This window comes from Adelges cooleyi, unplaced genomic scaffold, assembly GCF_023614345.1.
Source record: "Adelges cooleyi isolate 19-005CV unplaced genomic scaffold, UGA_ACOO_1.1 ACOO_flye_CR_arks_rails_tigmint_CR_PRNA_21, whole genome shotgun sequence".
Classification (NCBI taxonomy): Eukaryota; Metazoa; Arthropoda; class Insecta; order Hemiptera; family Adelgidae; genus Adelges; species Adelges cooleyi.
In genome coordinates, this window is record NW_026095871.1 from 6,739,639 (window position 1) to 6,763,425 (window position 23,787).

The following is a 23,787-nucleotide window of genomic DNA, read 5'->3' on the forward strand; positions in this document are numbered from 1 at the left end:
TTTATAATTAATAAATAATAATATCTTAGATTCTTCAAAGTTCAATCGCTATGGTCTAAAGGTTTAACTGTTATAATATGCTTAAAAGTAAAAACTAATAATAAACCCAATACAGTAGTACAAAATATGGTCACAATTAATTTAGATGCGCCTTACCTATATTGCATTTTGATACCGTTATACTAATGAACAAATTGAATAATTGCGTAAATTGTGTATACTTCCAATAAGTGTAAACCGAAAATTTTGACCCTTACCACTGATGGTAGAACATTTTTTCCATCACCAAACTTTTACCAGATGTTCACTTACAAGTAAGTATTGCATAAATTTGGATAATTTTCGTCTAGTCACATTTATGTTGTGGGTCATTAAAGTAGGCAGTTTTTAGCTTACTACTTATGTTTGAAACCGTAAATTAATAGAAAAAAATTTAATTGGTTCAAAGATGATATGGGGTCATAAAACATAGCTTGAATTTTATACAAGCAAAATATTTTTTTAAAATTGTATATTTTTTAACCTTAAAAAAAGTTTTAGAAAAAAAAAAGTTGAAATCTTTAATAATTCTGCTTTTTTTTATTCTGATCCAATAACAATAACGCCCTGATTAAAAACGGTAATTATTAATTGTTTGAACATTTATGGCTTTTACAAATCAGTGAAATAAAATATATACTAATATTACTTTGATTTAACGTTATGAGGAGTGATCGGTACTGGATATAATCTTCGCGGGCAAGTGATTCCAAATCCGGGTAATCTCTTTAAGTCAAACTGACAACAAATACTTGGATCAGGACCGCAAGTATGAGGTATATCGTAATTATAAAATGGCATCATGTGTGTAAACATCGCATTACTATGACTGCATTTGTCGTCTAAACGCACAAAATACAAATACAAACGGGTACTTTTAAAATAAGATTTTGCCCGGATATAGATCTGGGCAAAATTCACATTTTACTCTTGACTTCAAGAGTTTAATAATTATTTGATGTTTTATTTATATATGATAATGCCCAGGTTTTATCAGAAATCACCACATCATATTCTAATATTTATTAGTAAATAATCATTTGTTATTTTCTTTACTTAGCGGTAATATTCAAATTTTCTTTTAGCATTGATGTCCGTTTACAAGTTGCGTTATCATAGAAGAATAGTGTGAATTTGCCTCGTCTGTCATAACCCAACCGCCAGTAACAATTTCTAATTGACTATTCGTAATTAAACCTATAGCAAAAAAAATCTATTATTAGGTAAATTAAATATGACAATTTTCCTTGATATTACTTTTTCACTTTTTTTTAGTTGCTTGATTTATATCTTTCCACCAAAGTGAAAAATAGGATATTTCTGCCCAAATAAATTTACGTCTATGGTCTTCAGACAATTTGATGACCATATTATTTAATATATTTTTTGTATCTTTACGATAGTAATCTTCAAAAGTGTGTTTCTATCCAGGATCATTAGGAGAATGTGAATATTCCAGTCTTGTTTCCGTGCCCCACCATCAATATTATCAAATGGCAATGCATCATAAACCTTTAGCATCTTAACATAATGCATAATATGATCATATTAAAAAAAAAAATTATAGAACCACTAACATACTTAGAAATATAACATTAAAAAAAAATATAATAAGCTTATAGATTTAATTTATACAATGATTTTATAAGTATCAAGTATAGTAATATGCTCTATTTTGAACTATAAATATATTGGTTAAATTAGATTATTAAATATCACTTCTTACATCAATATTTGGTACGCACGTTCTATTCAATAAAAAAGTAGCACATTCATTTGTTTCTTTGGAATTTTTATTCATATCACTCTAAGAAAATATTATCTTCATAAGTTCATAAGAAATACTTGAGTATGTTAAAGTAAAATGTATTAAAAGATGTGTTTACCGTTAGCTTATTAGTTGTCTGTAACACTTCTGGGTTACTACTATCTAAGTAGTTCATTTTATCATAACTAAAAGATAAATAATCCTTGTCTAAGTGGCTGTATACATTCTGAAGGTGTGCATAAAAATGTTTTGCACCATATTGCTAAAAAATAAAAATATTTTAATAATTTTAGTAAAACTAATGTCAGGCTGAAACATACATTACTAATTTGGTTTTCTAGTAAAATATATAGTATAAAACACAAAATTAAAACTATAAATATAAACCTTTTTTTTTAATTCATTTTAATATTTGTCAAAAGTTAAAATTCATATTTTTCCCAATAAAGTATTTCATCTGTTTAGAGAAAAAAAATATCAGGATTTTAAACGAGTTGTAAGCTATAAAACTGTACAAATGTACAATATTATTATTGGACATGGTTATAATTATTGCAAATTATATGAGTAGAGTACAGATAATTTATAAATGAACAACTTATTAGTATAATAATTTCTTTCCAGCCTAAGCATACATCAACAGAGTTGTTCACTGTTTTGACTTGCTTACTGGCGACTGCTGTCGGCTTATCAATTTTAGTTATCATATTTTATCCATAGACTTGATAATAATATCGATTTTGTTTTATAGTTTAGTTTTATCGATATTGGGAAAATATCAAATTAAATATAAAAGTGGTGTTATCCCCAAGAAATTTATACGAAGCGCTGTTATCAGTTGAGAAAAGTTTTCATAATGGCATTACACCACTTTACCATATTGCATAGGTACGTTATCGAGGACCATTTTTTCCACTGTACACTTTTTTCAATGACCAGTTTCTTATATGGTAGACTGACACAATTTTCGGATAGTCGTCCGCTATTTTGTATGTTTACACATCTGTGTGCTCGTACTACTGTCTACTACAAAACAATTAAGGAAGCCCAGTAAAAATGAATTAAACTTTTTTACCAAACTTAAATAATTCGTTTTTTTCTACGCTGACAAACTGCGAAAAATCGATTTTAATAATAATCGTTAAATGTATTTTAAAAATTACACATTTAAAATAATTAATTTGTTCACGAACAATTTCAATAGGGTTGGGAGATTACTTATTTAGCAAGGTGCCCATTAAATTTCACAATTTTTATACTAATAAATTAGCTTTTTGATAAAATTCGAAATGAGCGCACAAAAAATCATACTCCAACATATAAAATAAAATCCTTATTCCTTTCGCGCAATAGAGCGAAAACAATAATACATATTATTATGATGTATTAATTATTATATTATGAAACATAGAACTGTACATATGGTGTAACTTTAATTAATTTGTCTATCGTAGCAATAAGACAAACAAATTTTTTTTTTTTATTATTAAAAAAAATCAAAAATGTAATTTATATGTCTAGGATATATCCGTAGGCTGAAAACATAAAAACATTTTAGTGTCATTTTTCCATTTATTGGTTAAATTAGTGTCACTAAAAATTACACAAGTGGCTCAGTTTGCTTCTTCATCATAGGGAAATGTTTTACCATATCTTAATTACTCTATTAGTTTCAAATTTGGTACTTAACGATCGAAAATATGTGTTTTGTACCGACAAAAACAAAATAACTAACACACTTAATACTCTTTTGGAATCTCCAGGATGGAATAAAATGAGCAACTGGAAAGTCAAATTCTCTGAAAAAATCTCCGTTCTTTCGAAAGATCAAAGATATTTTTTTTCTGTAAGTGATTTATTGTACAGAAACATTGCAGAATCCACTAAAATTGTAAACGATTACGACTACACAACTAAATACGACATGATTATTTATTCGTTATTATGCGTGTATGCAAATGCAATGGTCAAGTTTATAAATTTGACTCGAATTATTTTATATATTGGCACCATGGAAAGACATCGCTTAAGCCTAATAAAGGGTAGAAAGACACGCAAAATGCGTAAGTAAGAAACTAAAACGCGTTCAACACACGAAGAAAATGAAGGCGATCTTGAGGAAAACAATTATTCCTCTGATAAGCCGTCGTGTTCTATTGAAAATTCTGGAGAGTTTATGAACTCCTGGAAAATATTTAATTCTGCTATAAAACAATTTAAGAAAAGTTGGTTGATGTTTGACCACATGTTTGAAGCGTTGCGTTTTTTACGGGAACTGGTCCCACAAGAATATTTTCTCAAGACGTATTCATCGGTATTGATACATTTTGCTGACACTGTGTCATTTTATAAAAACAGAACTACAGACATAAAACTTGTTTTGCCTATGTACAGCGGGGAAGACGATAATTGCTATAATAATAAAATTAGCGATTTAAGCAGACCATTTAACTTGTTTCTCAACAATAGTCAAGCGATAGATCGTTATATAAACAATTATTGCATTATACCAGATGACGATAAGCCACAGATCGTCAAAGAGAAAGATGTATTCAAAACTTTTTTTAATACAGAGAAGCGATGTACGATTAAAGACAAATTTCAAGTCGTTCAAAAATTGGAGGTCCAAATTGAATCGCTCGTAAAAAATGTCATTCAAAAATACTTTTAAGATTTGGGATTCGTGTATGATTTCACCAACTAGAGATTAATACTTTTAATTCTTTCTAGTAGTAGGCGAAGCTTATGATCCAACACAATTCTGGAAAATAAAACATTTTTTGTAATGTAAGGCACTTATATAACTTGTAGTGTTCAATTACATACAAAATAAGTTATAAATAATTTTTACACAGTACGCTTTAATTTCAATATAAATTATAATTATTTATAATTCTGTAAGATCATATTATTAATAATGTTTATTTAAAAAAAAATATATATATATATATATTGGTATTTTTTTTACTTTGGGAAAAAAATTGTACAAATTACAGACACGGTACACATTAAAATCAACGTACCTATGTCATTTTTAGATAGAGTACAGATACTTAATTTGCAATTTAATATTATTCATAATAATATGAATAATATTGTATTTTAACATGCCACCTTGAGTACCAAGGTGTACGAGATACTAAGTGGTTCTGTATTGATGTTGAGACTATCGCTGGATCATTATGAGTTGTGAAAATTTCTTTGTCATCCGCATATTCTGCTACGTTAGTGTTTGCTTGAGTTGGTTGATCAGAGATGTCTTTCGCTGAGATAAGATTTGAAAAATAAACAATATGGTTGCGGCAAGAAGGTTTTTAATTTATATAAGAGCCCTGGGTGTCATACCTTGTCGAACGCTTGCGAGACATCTAGCAATACTGCAGATGTATAAAGCTAATTTTCTGGAGCGAGCTGGAAAGTGCATCTGCATATCTATGAATTTGATGTATTGTTGAGTGTGATTCTCGGAATCCAAATTGGGTATCGGGAATAATTGATTTCTCTTTAATAATTGGGTAAATACGCAGTGTGCTCCAAACGTTCATTAACCCACAGGCCACATACATAATTTTCATTATGATACTACCCTCTTTGCATATGGCAGACTGACACAATTTTCGATTAGTCGTCCACTATCTTGTATGTTTAGAAATCTGTGTGCTGTGTGCGTACAAGCAACTACGAAACAATAGTAGGGAAGTTCAGTAAAAATGATTTGAACTTTTTTACCAAACTTAATTATTCCGTTTTTTTCTCCGCTGAAAAATTCTACTATAATGATAATAATAATATTAAAAAATTACACGTTTAAAATAATTTATTTGCTTATGGACAATTTGAATAGGGTTAGGAGACTACTTATTTAACAAGGTGTCCATTATATTTCGAAATTGTTAAAATTTTAACTCAAAAAAAAAATTGAGTTATTTGTCATATATTATAGTACATATATAGTACGAGCTACCTAATGAATTAAAGTTTTTGAACAAGTTAACATAACATTATATACATAGGCGTAATTTCAATTGTTAACTCGGGGGGGGGGGGGGGGCTGGAAATTGTTTTTAAATGTACATATATTTTTGTATTTTAAAATTGTATGCATAACCTATTTTTTTTGGTGGGACTATGTCTAGCATTGAGGAGGGGCTAAGCCCACCCTAGCCCCCCGTATTTGCGCCTATGATTATGTAATTTGATATTATAAGTATGTAGATTAAAGATCTATTCTATAAAAAAAATTAAATATAGTAATCAAAATTTAAAGAACTTTACTTAGTTAAATATCCTATATTATTATTAGGTATTACTAAACATATTGACTTATGTCTATTTAAGAGGAAATATTGTTTTAAAAAAAAACATAGAAACCTTACTGAAAAAGTACTGTTAAGTATAATTTTAATCACCCCATATAAATATAATAATTAATTGAGGAACAAATTAGTACTTCCCAACTATATCACGCATGTGCTTTTGATAAAGCTCAAAATGAGCGCACAAAAAAATTGATAACCCAACATAAAATAATAAAATAGAATTAATAAATTTGATTGTATATTTGTACACTTATAAGTTATAACGATACACTATCCGCCAAAATTTCTAAGTCAAATAAAAATATTTGGAGATAAAAAATTACCTTATATACCTAAATCGATAAAAAAACGTATGTATAAAATATTGCTTACATTTTGCCCCTTAATAAATAAATGCTTCCGGTACCATGTTTGAAACATTATTCTAAAGAAAAAATATTTTTGTTTTTAAAAGTACGTTTCTAATAAATACCAATTAGTAATAATCAATATGACTTATAAAAAAATGATTATTTTAATTTGATTTAATTACTTTTGTCTGTTACCTTTGCATGACAGATATTATTTCTGACTAGGTAGACCATTACTAGGATAGTTTTGACAAGTTGAAATTTGTACTTAAAATATTTTATTTGCAATGTCTATAAAAACGTTTCTTAAACAAACTAGTTAGGTAAAGTCCGTCTAGAACCTATTTTAGAGTTTAATACATAATGATTTGAATAAAAGGAAGACGAATACATATTTCTACAACATACCTAAAAAAAATTAACTGTCCGATTTCGGTTATCTCAGTTGTCCAAAAAAGAAAAAAAGTTCGAACAAAATATTTTAAATATTTAACAAAAACTATTTCAGCAATAAAAAAAAATTACAAACACGTAGAAAAAATCCGTAAAGTTCAACTGGTTTCCAAGGTAAACTTCGTTTTTATTAAATTTAGAATAATTTTTCGCACAAGACAAAAGTCATTAGTAACATACTAAAACGCTACTCACTATAAATATTTAACTTAACCTTATATAATTATCTAACCAGTAACCTTATATAATATATAATACCATAGCTACAAACTAGCATATTTAATTAATTATGTGAATAATCAACATAGTTCATTTATACTTAATTTGATATCAGCTTAATTAAAACAAATTAAATCCCCATTATGAGTTGAAGAATTTTTTATGTTTAATATTAGCTAGTTATGTAGATTAAATTAGGTATGTATTTAATACATCCAAAAAGTACTGAACAGAAGTTAGATACATTCTGATTTTTTATTTTCTTAACATAACCTATTAAATAGCCAATGAAGCTCCGCGGACTGGATTAAAATACAAAATTAAATGTATCGAATAGGTACAATTGATTATATAAATACTATAATCTAAAAACTAACACAATAAAGTGACTAGGCCCTAGGGATTTTTATTCTAATAAAAATATAAATGTTTTATACCTAATACTATTGATTATAGGTATATTTAATATTACTGGTAATGTATAATCAATGTTAATAAGTAGGTAATAATACTTTTATATGAGTTTTTTTCGTTTTAAGAAAAACGTACACTTTTTTGAAAAACTGGTGGTTAAAAAACGATAATATATATTTGATTTTCAATTTAATACGAGCTCATTGACAAAATGGACTGTGTTACAATTTTTAAAGGAATTCAATTTCATTTCTATTTATTTTTGTTATGTTTAATAGTTATAAAAATAGTCGATTTTTTCTTCAAATTACTCGTTATATTTTCATGTGGATGTAATTGAATTCAGGTATCAAATTTCTTTATTGTTGTATTATAATAAACTTTTAATTAATAGACAATAGTTAATAATGGGGGGGAAATGTGCAGTTTGTTTAGGGAGTAGGAGCTAAGAAATAGTAGGTATTATTTTCTCGCTTAGAGACAAATTGGCAAGAATAATATGTTAGGAAAAAAGGTTCGGACAAAAATCACCTCGATAAAATTAAACAATAATTTTTTTTTTCAAAACTATAAATATATTTAATTTGTGAGTTGTTATGAGATATGAACGAATGACATTATAACTTACATATTATCTGAAGACAGATTTAATGAATTCAGTATTCAGAGAATTATTCGCCTAGTGACTAGTTATTGATATATAAAAAATAAATTTCGGTAATAATGTAGATATTAACCAAACATTATGTATTTGTGCCAGGTGACTTGTATGGTAATGCACACAAAAATGATTATGCTATTCGGTCAACTACTTTGGCTACAGTATAGTATATTGTCTTACAGCTATCTCATTCATCATTTTATGGTACTAACTATTCACTGTGGAACTTTGGTCTCTCTCTCCGATGATTCTTTTAGTAGTTATAACTGATAAAACATAATTCATAAGTTGTGTTTCAGGTATTTTAACGTATGCGAGTTATAGTCCCTTGGTATCTTTTATTATTCTAATAGTTAAAACAACTAATGGTCAGTGCTGGGAACGGTTATGATCAAGACATTAAGCTCTTATAGAAATTTAAACTACTTTATATGAACCCACTTCACCGAGTGGTCTGACTCGTCTTGCTGGACAAGGTGTAGTTTTTAGACAAAGTCGCCTTGATTTTCATGATTTTTTTTATGTGTGTAAAATAATTTCTTCACTGTCAGTTGGCACACCGCATTTACCTAAGTATATTATCATACACTAACAGAATTATTATCGTTTACAGTTTACTGTATTACGGTATTCCACTTGAACCTTTCCCCAAACACACTTGTTAACAAGTAAAGAATATCCTACAATGATAACACTGTGATGATAATTTGTGGCTCATATAAATGATATAGATATATTAAAGTAACGACTAGATCAACATTTTACTATTGAGTGTTAACTGTTTGTTTTATCGTTTTTTGTTTACAGACGTAGTCTGTTTTCATTGCATTTGCTATTATATAAATTATATTATCACACGAGGCGAGAACGAAATTCCCTGTTTTAGAAACGTGATATATACAATTATGTATTGTACAATAGTATGTACATATATTATGCATCTACATTCGCGCGACCTTCTCGTTTAAGGCCAGGTGTAGTGTTGTAGTATAGTATAATATTGTTGTGTAAATAATTGTGAAAAACGCGAAGATAACGATAATCGCGTAGTCCGATAACGAAATGAAACTGTAATTTAGCTGATAACAGCTGACAACTTCAGCAGCCCGACTATAGTTTTTCAATTTTTCTATATACCAGAAACAGAAGCCAAGACGTGTAAGGTTCGGATTGTTTATGTGTAAAGAGGTATTGGACTATTGCGCGAGTTAATATACTACTACTATATATTACTATATGTTTATTATTATACGATTTTTTCTATTATTATATTATACTTTGAAACAGTTGTATGTAAAACAACGGCGACGCCGGTGGGAGGGATCTGCGCGTATCGATTCCTAGGCTCCTCCCACCGCGTTGCGTTCCCGGCGGTGTAATATTACCGTGCACGGTTGCCAGGTACGGTAAGTCGTCGCGGCCGCCGCGCTGGTCGGGGGGCGCGAGAGGGAGAGGGTTGCGGTCGTCGCCGTCCGCCGCCGCCGCCCATTGCCCCGGAACAGCTGACTGCCGCAGCGGTGGTGACGTCACGGGCCGGACGCTGCGATAAAGACGGCGTCCCCGTGCGACGCGCGCCACCGCGGTACGATACGGCTATCCCGAACCCCCACACATGCACGCGTTTCTAGCAACACGGCCTCGCCGGCGCAGCTGCTGTTAAACACACGGACACACTGCTGGGATTCCGCGTCCGACCGTCCGTTTCGCGGGTTCTCGCCGCCGTCGTTCGATTGTTCTTTTGCCGCTCACGTAGATCATCGGTAGGTATATATACGTAATAGCAATACAATATATACATAAGACGTGTAGGGTGTCTCTCGCCAGCTACCGTTTCTCCCGCGCGTATTATTATTGTCTCGTGTCTCGACTCCGCAAGACCAACGTGTGTACCTAGGCGCCGACCGTCGAGGATAATCGGTAAATTATTTGAATTTCCGTCGTTGTAATTTTGAATTTCTAACGAAGTAATAAGCATCTCGACCGTCCGAGTTGGACGATATTAAGTTATTGTCGCGTGTCGGGTGTAATAACAATCGTGTAATAACGACCAATTGCAGACAACAAATTAAATCCGTCGGACGGCGAATTAACGTTACTAAGGACATCGGCATGCGCCCAGAGGTAAGTGGGTCAGGATCGTGGCTATGATATAAGCGTGGAGTGTGTACTATTAAAGTGGTGCAATATGTTCCACTTTTTGTACCGTTTCGGTTAAGACATTCCCCCCGAGTCGCACTGTCGCTCTCACCGACGCGGCGACGTCCCGACATTCGAATTTGATTTACCTACGCGCATATTATTTATTGTAACAGTCGACGGTAATTTTGTGTCTTATTTTAATTGCTCGGCGTACAACAAAGAAATCAATCCGACCGAGCTATGTGTTTGTGATTCGCCAATTATCTATATCCGGTCTTCTATGAGGTTTTCCTCTTTTTCGTCTAGTTCATGGTCGCGCCAGACTACAGCTGTCCGCTGTAATCTTGTACTTGACATTAATCAAACAATTTTCATATTTTAAAACGTAATCATTTCTCCCGCGTGTGCGTGCGTGCGTGCGAGCACGCTTGTGTGTGTGTGTTCCACTTCCATTAAATTATTATAGTTCCCATTCGCCAGTTACACCAGTAGCCTCTGTTCGCCGTTAAGATCCAGTCGAGCGTGTGTGCGCCTTTCGAATAGATTTTCGGTGTTTTTTTTCTCCCCTTCGGAATCCAGTTTGTGATTCGTCGTGTTCTGATCGTTTTTCGCGTCCACGATGATTGTACAGCTGATTTCTATTGGCCATTCCTGCCGTTACACCACCGAACGTTTGTTTACAGCAGCACGCCAATAGAACTATAATATATTATATAGATGATTACACGGTTCCCTGTTCTGTTTACTAGGTACGTAAACGACTAACGTTTGGGGAGATTATTGAAATGACATATATTTTTTATTCTCATATTAAAATAACCAATTTCCGATCGGTATCTGCGTACGCCGCTGCGGTTGTATTCTGTCGACCGCGCATTCAGCTGTGTATTGGTATTGTTCGGAGAATTTCTAATTGCATAAGTTTCAAGTTTAAATACAAAACGAGTGTTCAAGGTTGACATTCATGGACGTCGTTTTAAAATAGTCACAGCTTGCTAATTGCATACCGTGTTTTATGTACCATATTCGACGCAATTACGGCGCTTTACACCATTTTCGTCTTAATCAATATTGTTTCGAGATCGATGCAATTCACAATGGAAATTTAAACATACCTACCTACATTTTGGCAAAATGAAAAGTATATACCATTTGCCTTCCTACATAATTAAAATCACGAGAAAGTTATTATAGCCCGAGGTTCACATCCACATACTCCCCTCCATTTGTTTTGGCTATGAATAATAACATTATAGGCAGTGCCAAATGTAACTGTTACTGAATTTTGTATATATGTATTCATTTATTTGTGTGATTATGCTAGTTGGGTGTGTAGGTTTTTTAGACAACATAATATAATATATTATGCAAACATTTTTTTTTTTTTTTTAAATCACTTTACTTTGTGTATCCTTATTTTCAGAAAGAAATCAGACAATAATTGAAATGGACCGGAATGTCACGATACAAAAAAAATGGGTGTTGCTGACCCATAGGCCCTATAACGGTTCAATGTAAATTAATGGATTAATGATTAGTTTAACCTATTTGATTTAGAAATGTTTTTGCATTACAAAAAAAAAAAAACGAGTTCTATTTTTGATTTTATTTCTGTTCTTTTAACTTGATTAAACATTTTTGGATAGTATTAAGTACCTAGATGCTTGTTTCTTTTCTTAAAATCTCAATTGTAATTTTTATTATGTTTTGTTAATTAAAAGGCAATATTGTTTTTGGAAATAAGTGCCTGGACTTACTTTACTTCTCTTTAAAGAACATTTTTATACTACACGTAATTTCAATAGGAAAAAATAAGTTGAATATAATTTTCTAATTATTTTATTACTTCAAATATTATCATATTATTTTGTGTGCGTATGTGTATATTTTAATTTATAATTAAGTTGTCGTTAACTCATTACTTTAATTGTAGAGATGAGGTTAGCTGATATTTAAAATTGTATAACTGGGTTAAAATTAACCCAAGATGGATGTTACCTAGAATGACCAAGGAATTTGCGAGCTTCGAATATTTATCGTCAACAAATCATATATAATTTGAATATGATTACTCACTAATGATTATCTTTGGCGCGAATTTTGAATTTGGGTAAGATTGACAAATCCTCTATAAATGAGATAAATATTAACTAAATCCAAATGGTTTTATCATTTGTTATATTTTGTTATGTTACAATAGTGTTTTATTGAATTTAACACGTTATACGTTTTAATTTGTATACAGATTTAAATGATAAAATTCAATTAACTGTATGGTAAATATTCTTCAAACAATAGTTTTGCATAAGGCTTGTTTTTTATACACTGAAATATTATAAATTATAATAATGAAAATAATTTTTTTTATTTCCTTATAAGCACATGTTTAGACTATAACTGTTATATTCTTTAAAGCTTGGGATGTTTATAGTATCATAATAAAAAAAGGAAAGAAATTACATAAACATTTTATTGAGGAAAAATAAATAGTTCTGAAAAGAATCATTCTTTTTGCAATTTCATTACAGCTTAAGAAATAATTACGCTAGGTCTTATCTGATTTTGTTCAAGCGTGAGAACTTAGTTATATAAATAATTAAGGTACTAAGTATATTATATGAAATAATATTAAATAAAACCTAATTTTTTTTCAACAAATATTTGAATATAACCAAATTTACATATAACCAAAAAAATCCAATTGCTATTATTTGAAAGAAAAGAAACTACTCTACAATTTATGATTATTCTGAAAAGTTTTATTGGACCATTTTTTTTGTTGTAATACTGGAAATGTTTAGTAGTTTTGAATAGTCCAATTATTTTGAAAATAATCATATTTTTCATGATTTTGTGTAAAAAGTAAATGAGTTGGATACTTTTACTAGAGAAAACAATTAAACGTTATAATACAGTGTGATAAATGATAATTATACTGTAAAAGTTTATAGCGCAGAAAGAGCTAACAAATTCAGTGCGCGTTAATTGTGGAACATGATAATATAATTTGAATTAATTATTCAAAATATTTTCTCCTCCTTTTTAAATTTTAAATCAATTTTAATATGTCTTACAGCTGCTATAGATGATGTTTGGCCTAAATTTCATATTCAAATTTATTAATTCTCTTCTCGTTGGAATGTTTTAATCTCTTTATAAGTTCTGTTAAGTCATATAGGCAATGAGAAAACAGTGTAGTGTTTATATTATTATCTTCACGAAAAATATGATTGTTAAAATATATCGTTAAACATATTCACTAAATTACTTGCAAAATATAAACTGACTAATTGAGTTTGTATAGTTAAATAGACAAATTTTCATAAAATATAATTTTACAGTAAATAATAATATTATTTTGATATTTTACATTAGCATTTTATTTAGATGCAAAATCATTTTTTGATTTGAATAATGACTAAATTGACAAATTAATATTAATATGAAAAATTCACTTGATTATCTCTTTAGAATTGGATTTTATAATCAATAATTAAACAATGAACAAATTATATTGGTATTGTTTTAAACGGCTTTTTGAAACATCGGAATGTACGAATGTGTTTTAAGCAATTTAACTATAGGTGTTTACGAGTTGTATAATTATTTTTATTGGTCATCAATCATGTAATTGTAATCATATGTAATTGTTAAATAACTCAGTTTTCAAATTTTCATAATATTTATAAATGTGAATTGATAATTTATAATAAAAAATAATAATATTTGTTTTTGTTTTTTTTTCAGATTGGTTTTTGACTAAACATTCTTTTTAGTAGAATATCTCTTAGTCATCTATAACAATGAGTGTTACACTTAGCCAAGAAGGTGCATGTCAAAATGGGGCTTTTCAAAGTTTTAGGCCGCACAAAGCTTTAATGTTATATAGTCAACGGAGAAATTCATTAGACGATAATCAACAATATAGTAAAAATATGAAACTACCCACCGGCGATTGGTCGAAAAATGCATCACAAAATATAGAATTAAAATTGACAGTAAGTAAGATTATATTTAGTTAAGTTATAAATAAGTGGTAACAATTAACTGTAATGTACAATTAAATGCTGTCCAAGGTTGCCCGTCGACACTGGATAAGGGATACAATCAATAATTAGTTTCCATTAGGTTTAGTTCCAAATAGTACTATACTCTATTCAGAATAAGAACGAACCAGGCGGCCTCGTAAAAAAAAAAAATGGTTTTAGGTTGCCATCCGGTACATTCTTACTCTGAATACAGTATACAAACATTTGGTTTCATTAATTGTGTTTCACCCCTAATATTATTGCAATCATACAGATAATAATATGTTTCAATTACTTGATATCTAGCATAACTTCTTACTATTAGTTTATTTTAAGAAATAACATTTGTAAATAGTGTTTATGTTAGCTTTTATGCAATCTCGAAACTGAAGTTCAATAATTGCTATGTTATTATTGCTTTTGATAAAAAAAAAAAATAGTTCCTCATCATATTTCTGATGCTCAGGTTATTTATTAGTTTGTCTTTATTATGTAAATAAAGTTAAACATAGTAAAGATTGTAATATAAGAGTGTTGATAAGTGTTATTATCTGTATTGTGCTCAAATTATTTTTTAATTATTCTTTGTGCTATTATATTATATCTGTCATTCATTTGTGGTATATTTCATATTATACAAATACAATAATCAAAACTAAACCATTTGACAATCATTTAGATATTTATTTATTTTAACAAAAATAGTTTTATATTAAACAACATTACATTTTGGGTGGTTAATCAAGGCAAAACATAATAAACAAATAAATAAGTTTATAAACAACATTTTAATGTTATAGTGCAAAGAAGCGTACATTAGAGATACATCATTATGGACAGATATGCAGTTTGATACAGAAAATACAAATGATGAAACAAAATATTTTCCGCCGAAAAAACGATTTTTAGAAAAAGCTGAAATGGTGAGTACTTAATTTAAAAAAAAAAAATTAAACCAATGCATTATTAATGCTGCGCCTAAGCTCGTTTATTCTATTTATACGTTCATATGATTTGTTGTAAAACCAAAAAAGTGTTTAACATAAGGATGTCACATTTTTAACTCGGTTCATTTTACTACACAATTATTATTGTGTTTATAAATCATTATGATGGATTTAATTTAATTCAGTTTTTTTTCTTTCAAACCAAAATATTTAAATATCGACTAAAAGGCATTTTAAAGTCTCGATTTTACTATTTATATTGTCATTAGAGAAATAATGGCATTAAGACAAAATTAAGTGTAACATCGAAGTATGTTTAAAGGGTGTTCTAAAATTTATAAATCATATAGTTTAAAATTTTTAAAATTAGTTTGTAATTTATATTGTGTTTATAGTTTAGTAACTAGCTAGGTATTTTACATAATAACCTGTTAGGTTAGGTTTCATTTTATAAGTTCCTTTATCTTAATGAATAAATTCATGAAAATTATGGTTTTTTTTTAAGTCATTTTTATATTATACTTTTTTGCAATTACCTTACGCACATCGTTCTGTTTTGCTTAACAGGAAGCTGATCATGGTGATATAATTGATAGTAATGCAGCTAAGCGTAGTAAAATAATGGATCCCGATTATTTGGGAGTATCTACAAAATGCTTAAAAGAAACCATTATTCGGTATCGTAACGCTATTGAGGCAGAATCAAATAGGTCAAATACCAAACCGTCAGAGTTCCTACTTCGTACATTTGGCGATGCCATCAAGAACAACAATTTGAATACTGAGAAGAATATGAATCTCGGCAATAAAACTGCTCAAGAATCGAAGACTGAACCTTATTATCGGTTTGGGTACAAAAAATTTACATTAAGGCGTATTGAAGAAGACTCGAATGATTCGAATGTGACTAAACAAATAGAATCTGCTTCTGTAATTAAGAAACCTCCGGAAGTTAAAGAGTCTAGGGGAAAGAGAAACAGGGCTTGCAAAGGCGTAAGATATCAGCAGTTTATGGTCGACACATTAACGAAACGCCAAAACAAAAAAATGTAATAAAAAATCAAGAAATACGTTATATTGATATGAAATTGTTTAAAATGTATTATGCATTATTTTTTAGGGGTAAAAAAAAATTGTTAACTAAAGATACTACTGCTGGTGAAAGTCAGAAAGGCAAAAAGAAAAAACTGAAAGAAGAAACCGAGGATAAGACATCGTTTTGTATCACACTGCCAGTTCAATCGCGACGTGAAACTAGAAATAGTGCTAAAGCGGCTGCCACGTTGCATAAACAAGTTGAAGATTCGAATGGCGGCATTGTGAAAATAAAAATAAAATTGTATGTTAGATTAGATTTATACGTATATATAGTTATACATTTATTAACGTGTTATTTTTTTCAGAAATAATTTAAAAGATGATACAGTTGACCCTAGTTCAAAATACGAAATCATCGACCCTAGTTCAACCACTAAAGTGCTACCCAAAAAACGCTTTAGATCTGATTACGAGTATGTCATATTGAGTTACAATGTTATTCAGTATCCTAAAAATTGTATTTTAATTTTTTTCCCTAGGGATAACAGCAATAACGATACCTTAGGAAGTAAAGAACCCAAAAGACTGCCTTCGCCAATATGTTCAGAGTCGAGTTCTAGTAGATTGTCGAGTCCAGAATCAAATAGTAGTAGTAGTAGTTCGACTTTAGTACACTATAAAAAACGTGTATCACGAACATTTGCCGAGAGTCAAAGCAATTCAATGAGTGAGTTGAATGTTTTCTAAATAATTGTACAAATTATTTATCGTTGTTTTAACAATGGGAATTTGATTTTTATCATTAGATTCTCTTTTGGCAGATCCCAATGTCAATCTTCAAACCTTGGCTGATGTTGCTCTGCTTAGCATTCCATTTTGATTGATGGTAAGTTATTACAGATTGTATTAATTGAATTCTCTAGAGCAGACAGCTGGCTTCAAATAACAAAAGACTTAAGTCAAACCATCTTGGGTCGACTAGTAAGGGATAAACAATAATTGTTTCTTTTTCAATAAACAGCAGCTTTTCTTATGTGTATGGCTTTCAGATATAACCGTGTCAATAATTGTTATCCGACGTTTCGGACTCTGTACAGAGTCGGCTAACAGCTATTGACACGGATATATCTAAAAGTCATCCACGTGATAGGTAGCTATATTTGTTTGTCAAAATGTTCGATCATTAGTGATAGAGGATACAAAATACCCCCCAAAAAAAAAGGTTCAATATTTTGTTTATAGTCAATTTACAAAATTGATGCACTTTGAAATATTTTGTGTTTAATTTCTGATGTAATCATTTTTCAGTTCCACAAGTTATTAATGAATTATGGTTCAGAGGCTGATTTATATTACCAAAAATATCAATATATGAACCATTTCTTCGTCTACCAAAATTTAGTTTTAATTTTTTCAAAAGTAATAATTAGCCAAATTTTATTAAAATCACAAATTTATGTTATTAGAGTTTAATATTGTAAATCAACAGATTTAAAAGAGCCAAGTTGTGTGGCTTAATGTCTGTTTAATGTATATTCATTGATTTTAGTATAATTTGTATTCTGTTTACAGTTTTAAATGATTGTCTTAGCGAGTTAGTTTAAAAGAACGCCATTTCTTACCTATTTATTTAAAATTTGCATTATTTTTAATATTGCTCAAAATAAAAAAACTGACTATTAATTTAAAATATCAAGACAAAATAGTCAAAATGTGACACCTTTTTGTGTGATTTTTTGAAATGTTAATCAATGCTCAACATTTGAATTGATTTCATTTTTTAAATTTAATGATAAGAATCGGCGGCTCACTCTAATTGTTCTACAAAAAGTTTACGCTAAATTGTCTAAAAAACTGTAGTAAATAATACAAATACGACAAGAGATATATTTTATTTTATTATAACAATACAACTCTGTTTTTTTTAATCCTAATCTTGAACAAAGTTAAATTATTTTTGTTAAAATTAAAATCTACACTTTATTAAATTATGCATCTACATTTATTAATTTAAAAAACTTACCTAAATGTTTTATTTTGTTGTAAATATTATTGATCTCGAATTGTGTATTCCATTGAAAATGTTAAGTTGGTTAACTTGGCACGTTCGACTTGACCTTAAGAGACTTTGTGAAATGTACTATTTTAAGATAATTGTCCGGTAAATTATGTTAGGAATAGTCGTCACTGCCTCCAATAACAAATAACCAAATACCTTAAAAAAAAAAAAAAATTAAATACAAAGTACGAGACTAATTAACAATTATTATTATTACTATTTTGATATTGTAATGATATTGATACTTTTATTCGGTTAGTGTTCGTCTGTTTGTAAATATATCAAATTGTCTTTGGTTTTTCAATGAATTTTGTTAGTTACCTACCTATACAAATATTATGAAGACCATTACCAGATAAGTCAATTATAGTTACAAGTTCCTTTTTTTTTTTTAAGGTATCGCTTATTCGTTATTGTTTTAGTTATACATTTTATTGTTTACAATTATTAAATAAACAGTATTCATTTTTTTCTGTTAATTTGTTTGTTTTTTTTAAGTTTCTTTTAATAATTCGAGGTATACAATTATAGTACATTGTTAATTAAATATTTCTTGTAACTATGAACTGTAACTGAAAAAAAAAAAAAAAAATGATGTAAAAATTCTAAGCAATAATATTTATATCTGTATTATTATTGATTAACATAATTTATTACCTATTATGTTTTTATTATGAATTATTGTAACTAATTGCTTTGTGAATATTAACATTTTTTTGTTTCGTCACAAATTTGATAATCGTGTTGATTATGACTAGATACTAGTTTTACCAATACCTTTATTAAAAATAATTTTTTTTTTGCGACTAATAAATGTTGTGTCTAAATGTTTTTTGGTGGTATTTTTATGTTATCCAAATTTTGCCAGTAAATTGATATAAACATAAGTTAGATGTTTCTTAGACTAAAATTCTGTTGAATAATTTAAAGATTCTTAAACAATAAACAACTTTGAAGACTGTAATTTAGGATATTAATTTGTTACTTTTATGGCGGTTCCTATTTTATCTAGTATTTCTCGGTAAAAATATAACTATTTAACGTAGTAGGATAATGATTTTTAATACACAACATAAATACATTTATAGTAGTACTAATTACTTATTTACAGAATATAATAATAAAAAAAATGTAATTGAAATAAAATTATAACTACACTTTACGAAACAATTGAAAAAAAGGTTTTTTTTACGATTGAAATTTAACAACATAGAACTACTGTGGTATTTTGTAAGTTACAATTTTTTCTGTCAAATTATTATGTTATACATTTTTGTAACTATCTCGCTCATAGTTTTTACTAATTGATGCGAGCTAATATTAACTGGTTTTATTGCTGAAGTAAAAAAAGTACAGAAGTAATAACAATTTTAAAGAACATTAATAACAATAATTGTAAATTCTTTAGGAGTTTCAAACTTTAAAATATGGAAATTGATGCACCCTTCAAAATGGTTTTCTTTTTTGTTGTTGAGTAGGTATTGTCTATACTTTATCAAGTACCATGAACATTTCTTAGTACATGGATTTAGGTAATAGTTATCAACCGTGTAAAGTTATAAAATATAAACCTATTAAAACCAGTCTTGACTGGACTTTTTTAATCACCGAGTTATATAACTCCATACTATACAGGTTTATTTGTAGTGTCAACATTTGTGTTTTGTACCTTTTATTATGCAGCGTTTGTATACAAATAATTGTACATATCATGTATAATAACATTTAGTTTACATAGAAGGTATCCAATAATAATCTGAAAATAATCTAAAAATTAACTTTAACCTAAGACTCCATGCGGAGGCATTCATTTTTTAAATTTTACAAATTTAAGGGTATAAAACAAGTACCAAACAGTAGCAAAGCTTATTAATGTATGTTTTTTGCATATTACATTGTTTGAGAACATTTTATAAATGTTTTATAACATTTTTCAAAACCGTTATTTAATTATTTTGGACCATAAACTGCATTTTAAAATTTTTTTTATAGTGCATTTTAGTCGGTGTCCTACCAGTGGCGTAGCTTTAGTGGGTGCATGGGGGAGCAGCTGCCTGTGGCGCATTTTAATTTAGGGCGTTTTAGTACGGTTTACTATGCACGTTAATGCGTGATATAGGGCGCGAAAAAATCTCTTGTCCCTGGGCGCTTTAGTGGCTCTAGTTACGCCACTGTGCCCTAGCCCATATTTACCGCCGTATAATTTCCAAAATACCATATATTGGTTTTTTTGAGTCGAATAAAATACGCAAATGGTTATTTGCGTAAAACTGGTTAGTTTTGACGGATAAACTACACAACTATATTTCGATTGAAATCACATTAGAATAAGTTAGGCGATTCCGGCTCATCTCGCGTAAGTCGGGTGGACAAAAATCCGAGCAGAAATATAAAATAAAAAATACATTTTGCGTGTACCAAAATGACATTTACATTTATTTGAAGTTCATAGCTGTCGATCCCATTAGCAGGCCCGTTAATTTTCTTTCCGCGTTCTCCACAGTTGGCTCTCGTTCCGAATCTTCGACGCCTTCGACCAGTGCGTTGGTCAGGGCCAAGACGTCGAGTTGTGGCAGTTCTTTAACGGACGAGTACGCCACGGGTTTCTTCAAATCGTGTTCGTGTCCCAACACCGGGACAAAGTGTTCGTAGCTGAGTGGCTTGGCGAATCCTACATACAACAACAGCGCCGTGATTAGTACAACGAAAACAGACAACGGTACCACCGGCGGCGCGGACACCGGCGGCCGGCCAGTACAATCGACGGCTGCTCACCTGTGGCCAGCGAATACGTGATGGCCCACGTGATCCCCTTGGCGATGTTGACGAGCAGCGGCTCGACGATGGCGCCCACTATGGGCGCCAGCACTTTGCCGATGATCAGTAACAGGTGCGCGATGGACAGTCTATTGCCGCCCGCGTGGTCATTCTTGGCGCGGGCCAGCGACAGCGATTCGTTTAGCGTCTCTTGGATTTTGCTGACGGCCGCCGCAGACGACAACGTTGCGCTGGGAAGCGGCGCGTCCGGACGGGCCATCGTGTTGCTGGCCAACAATACGGCGAACAGTGCGGTTTTCAGTACGGTGAACTTCTGTTGGAAACATTATTTGCAAATTACAATTTATTCTTTAATCCAATATAAATCGCCGCCTATTTTAAACATGTTATAAGCGCGTTTTGGCACGAAATAGAATGTTTCAAAAAATGTTATTTACAACAAATTGTTTGAGTATTGGAAATGTTTTCATAACATTTATAGATAGGTACAACATTTTTGAAACATTAAATTTCGCGCCAAACATATTGAAAACGTTTAACATTTTTTCCTGCTTGGGAAGGATTTACCTACATATTTATTATAGCTTAAAAAGTATTGAAATAAAAATGTGAAGATAGGTGGATGTTTAATAGTTAGACTTTGCTTTGCACTAAACTTTGCGTGTGTTTGGTGCAAAACTGCCAACAGTACTTACAAGAGACATTTTTGACGCAGTTTTCTTCGAGATGGCAGTAACGATGTACTTGCTATACTACGTATACTGCGGACACGAGTGTATGACAATTTTACAACTCTGAAAGTGATGCCCCAAGAACAATGGCTGTAGGCTTTTAAACGAATCGTTGACGGCATTGGCACATTAACCACCGTCAATTATAACCTAGTCAATCGCCGAATTTCCAATATACAAATATAGGCACACTAAACCTAATGGGGTTTTCGGTCGACTTTCAAGTCGTTAAATGATCATAACCCGCCCAGGAAAATGGCTCCGGATGTCCGTCAAAATATTGTTAACGATAACATTGTAACACATTTAATTGTCGTGGTGCAAGACGTGTAGAACAACCGGCGATGGCGTTAGGATATTTTTGTTATTAATAACAAGGATAGGACTAAGAGCTCTAGCAAATTTACCGAGGTTGTGCCGACATACCACGGAGAGGATATTATTGATGGACAAACGATTTTCTAGCTTTATTTTATTAAATATTTAATATTTATTAGTAGTTTATATAGGTAAGTGGTAATGTTCCCATTGAATAGATTAGAGGGACTAACTTTTAGTCTGCAGGGCTTAGCCCCTCCAAGCGTGAATACAGCAAATTTATTTTACCTATTAAATAATTTAAAAAAATAAATCTGCTGACCTGCATACATAGTAATTAGTAATGGAAAACTGGATGATATTAATACTTAAGACCGCCCATGCGATGGTACATAGTACTTGAAAATGACAAATGATCGGTCATTTAAGAAACTCCATAAGCTTAACCTCATAATATTTAGCCTCGTCTTGTGGTATTTCTGCAAACAATGCAATTCCTTTGAGGAACACCCTAAGTCCAGCCAGTTTAAATTCAAATTTTGCTAATAAAATAAAACAAAAAATTGGTCTATCGTAGATATACAAACGCTTTCGCCTTGTGTTTGTGGAAAAATGTTTACCTTGCCCAGTAAAATGTAGATTTTGTGACTTGAAGGGTTTCTCAAATGACCGATTCAAATCTTTCGTCGGTTGTAATTCTAAAAAAAAAAATTATAGTTACAAATTTAATTGAATTGACAATTTGACCATTTCGCCTTCATCATAGTGAACAATCAACATAGTTGCCGTTATTCGATGTATATTTCACGTTGAACACCTGTTGTTGTATTATGTATTATATTTATGATTTTTTTTATTGTAAATTTCATCAGTCTCATATAACTTAAAAAAGGCCGAATTACAGGTGGAGAAAGATCCTAATTTTATATATGTCTACCATATTATTTTATAAGAGGTGTCAAGTTCTTGTACATTTTCTTGTTATAATACAGTATTTGTATTATTGTTTTAGTATTACTATAGTCTCTAGAGTCTAGACAGACCTGATGGTATAAAAACTATTAGGAATATAATTATGGGAGTAGAGTCGCAATGTTTTGTAAAATTGAAACAGGTACACCTAACCTATGGGGGAGTAAACTGTAAACAGTTAGTTGGGACCAAAACGCGTATCCTGTACCGTTTTTTCTTTGCAAAGATGGTTTTTGTAATTAATCCACATTTATTTCGTATGGAACATTATAAGACTGTACACCTACGTGGCTTTTATTAATGGCATACGGTTCATAACACCCGTATTGTTATACATGCATTGCCACAGTACTCAAATATTTTTTCAAATAACTTAGTCGGGGTCATGGTCTTAATGTTACTAATTTCGTTTCATTGTTCAGGGCCCGGTACCGTTATACATAATATATAGTATTGTGATTTGTGAACCACCTGTCACGGTTTCTCAGGTACCTTTATAAATTACCACCTGCGACAATTAAAACTATCCAGCCGAAGCATAGAAAAAAAAAAAT

At 30.4% G+C, this 23,787-nt stretch overlaps 2 protein-coding genes and 1 long non-coding RNA gene across 15 annotated transcripts; 1 reads left to right on the top strand and 2 right to left on the bottom strand.

The window, feature by feature from the left end:
* Positions 1 to 609: 609 nt before the first annotated feature.
* On the bottom strand, positions 610 to 2,472 carry LOC126834625 (uncharacterized). Of its 2 annotated transcripts, XR_007685089.1 has the most exons (6): positions 2,128 to 2,472; positions 1,926 to 2,069; positions 1,766 to 1,846; positions 1,297 to 1,560; positions 1,096 to 1,236; positions 610 to 881 (listed from the first exon to the last, which is right to left on the bottom strand). It is a non-coding gene; the product is annotated as an uncharacterized LOC126834625 (long non-coding RNA). The 2 variants fall into 2 exon arrangements; XR_007685088.1 differs by lacking the exon at positions 610 to 881 and having other exon boundaries at positions 1,048 to 1,236.
* A 7,389-nt stretch (positions 2,473 to 9,861) lies between these two features.
* On the top strand, positions 9,862 to 18,619 carry LOC126834086 (uncharacterized). 12 transcript variants are annotated; one of them, XM_050565742.1, is made up of 11 exons: positions 9,865 to 10,344; positions 11,786 to 11,876; positions 12,296 to 12,472; positions 14,110 to 14,360; positions 15,191 to 15,313; positions 15,905 to 16,386; positions 16,458 to 16,676; positions 16,741 to 16,848; positions 16,915 to 17,102; positions 17,182 to 17,261; positions 17,684 to 18,619. In XM_050565742.1, exons 4-10 carry the CDS (start codon positions 14,166 to 14,168, stop codon positions 17,253 to 17,255), a joined length of 1,389 nt encoding a protein of 462 aa, XP_050421699.1. In that variant the 5' UTR covers positions 9,865 to 10,344; positions 11,786 to 11,876; positions 12,296 to 12,472; positions 14,110 to 14,165; the 3' UTR covers positions 17,256 to 17,261; positions 17,684 to 18,619. The 12 variants fall into 12 exon arrangements, with proteins under 12 accessions (XP_050421706.1, XP_050421710.1, XP_050421711.1 ...); XM_050565744.1 differs by having other exon boundaries at positions 11,790 to 11,876; XM_050565745.1 differs by lacking the exon at positions 9,865 to 10,344 and adding an exon at positions 10,402 to 11,111.
* On the bottom strand, positions 18,355 to 22,175 carry LOC126834088 (uncharacterized). Its single transcript, XM_050565756.1, has 4 exons — positions 21,908 to 22,175; positions 21,210 to 21,525; positions 20,868 to 21,105; positions 18,355 to 18,590 (listed from the first exon to the last, which is right to left on the bottom strand). Exons 1-3 carry the CDS (start codon positions 21,914 to 21,916, stop codon positions 20,870 to 20,872), a joined length of 561 nt encoding a protein of 186 aa, XP_050421713.1. The 5' UTR covers positions 21,917 to 22,175; the 3' UTR covers positions 18,355 to 18,590; positions 20,868 to 20,869.
* Positions 22,176 to 23,787: the final 1,612 nt, after the last annotated feature.

Coding starts and splice junctions, on each gene's coding strand:
- LOC126834086 (XM_050565749.1), top strand. CDS start 14,166: ATGAGTGTTACACTTAGCCAAGAAGGTGCATGTCAAAATGGGGCTTTT. Junction 14,361..15,190: donor ATATAGAATTAAAATTGACA/GTAAGTAAGATT, acceptor TTAATGTTATAG/TGCAAAGAAGCGTACATTAG. Junction 15,314..15,904: donor TTTTAGAAAAAGCTGAAATG/GTGAGTACTTAA, acceptor TTTGCTTAACAG/GAAGCTGATCATGGTGATAT.
- LOC126834088 (XM_050565756.1), bottom strand. Junction 21,106..21,209: donor CACGTATTCGCTGGCCACAG/GTGAGCAGCCGT, acceptor TGTTGTATGTAG/GATTCGCCAAGCCACTCAGC.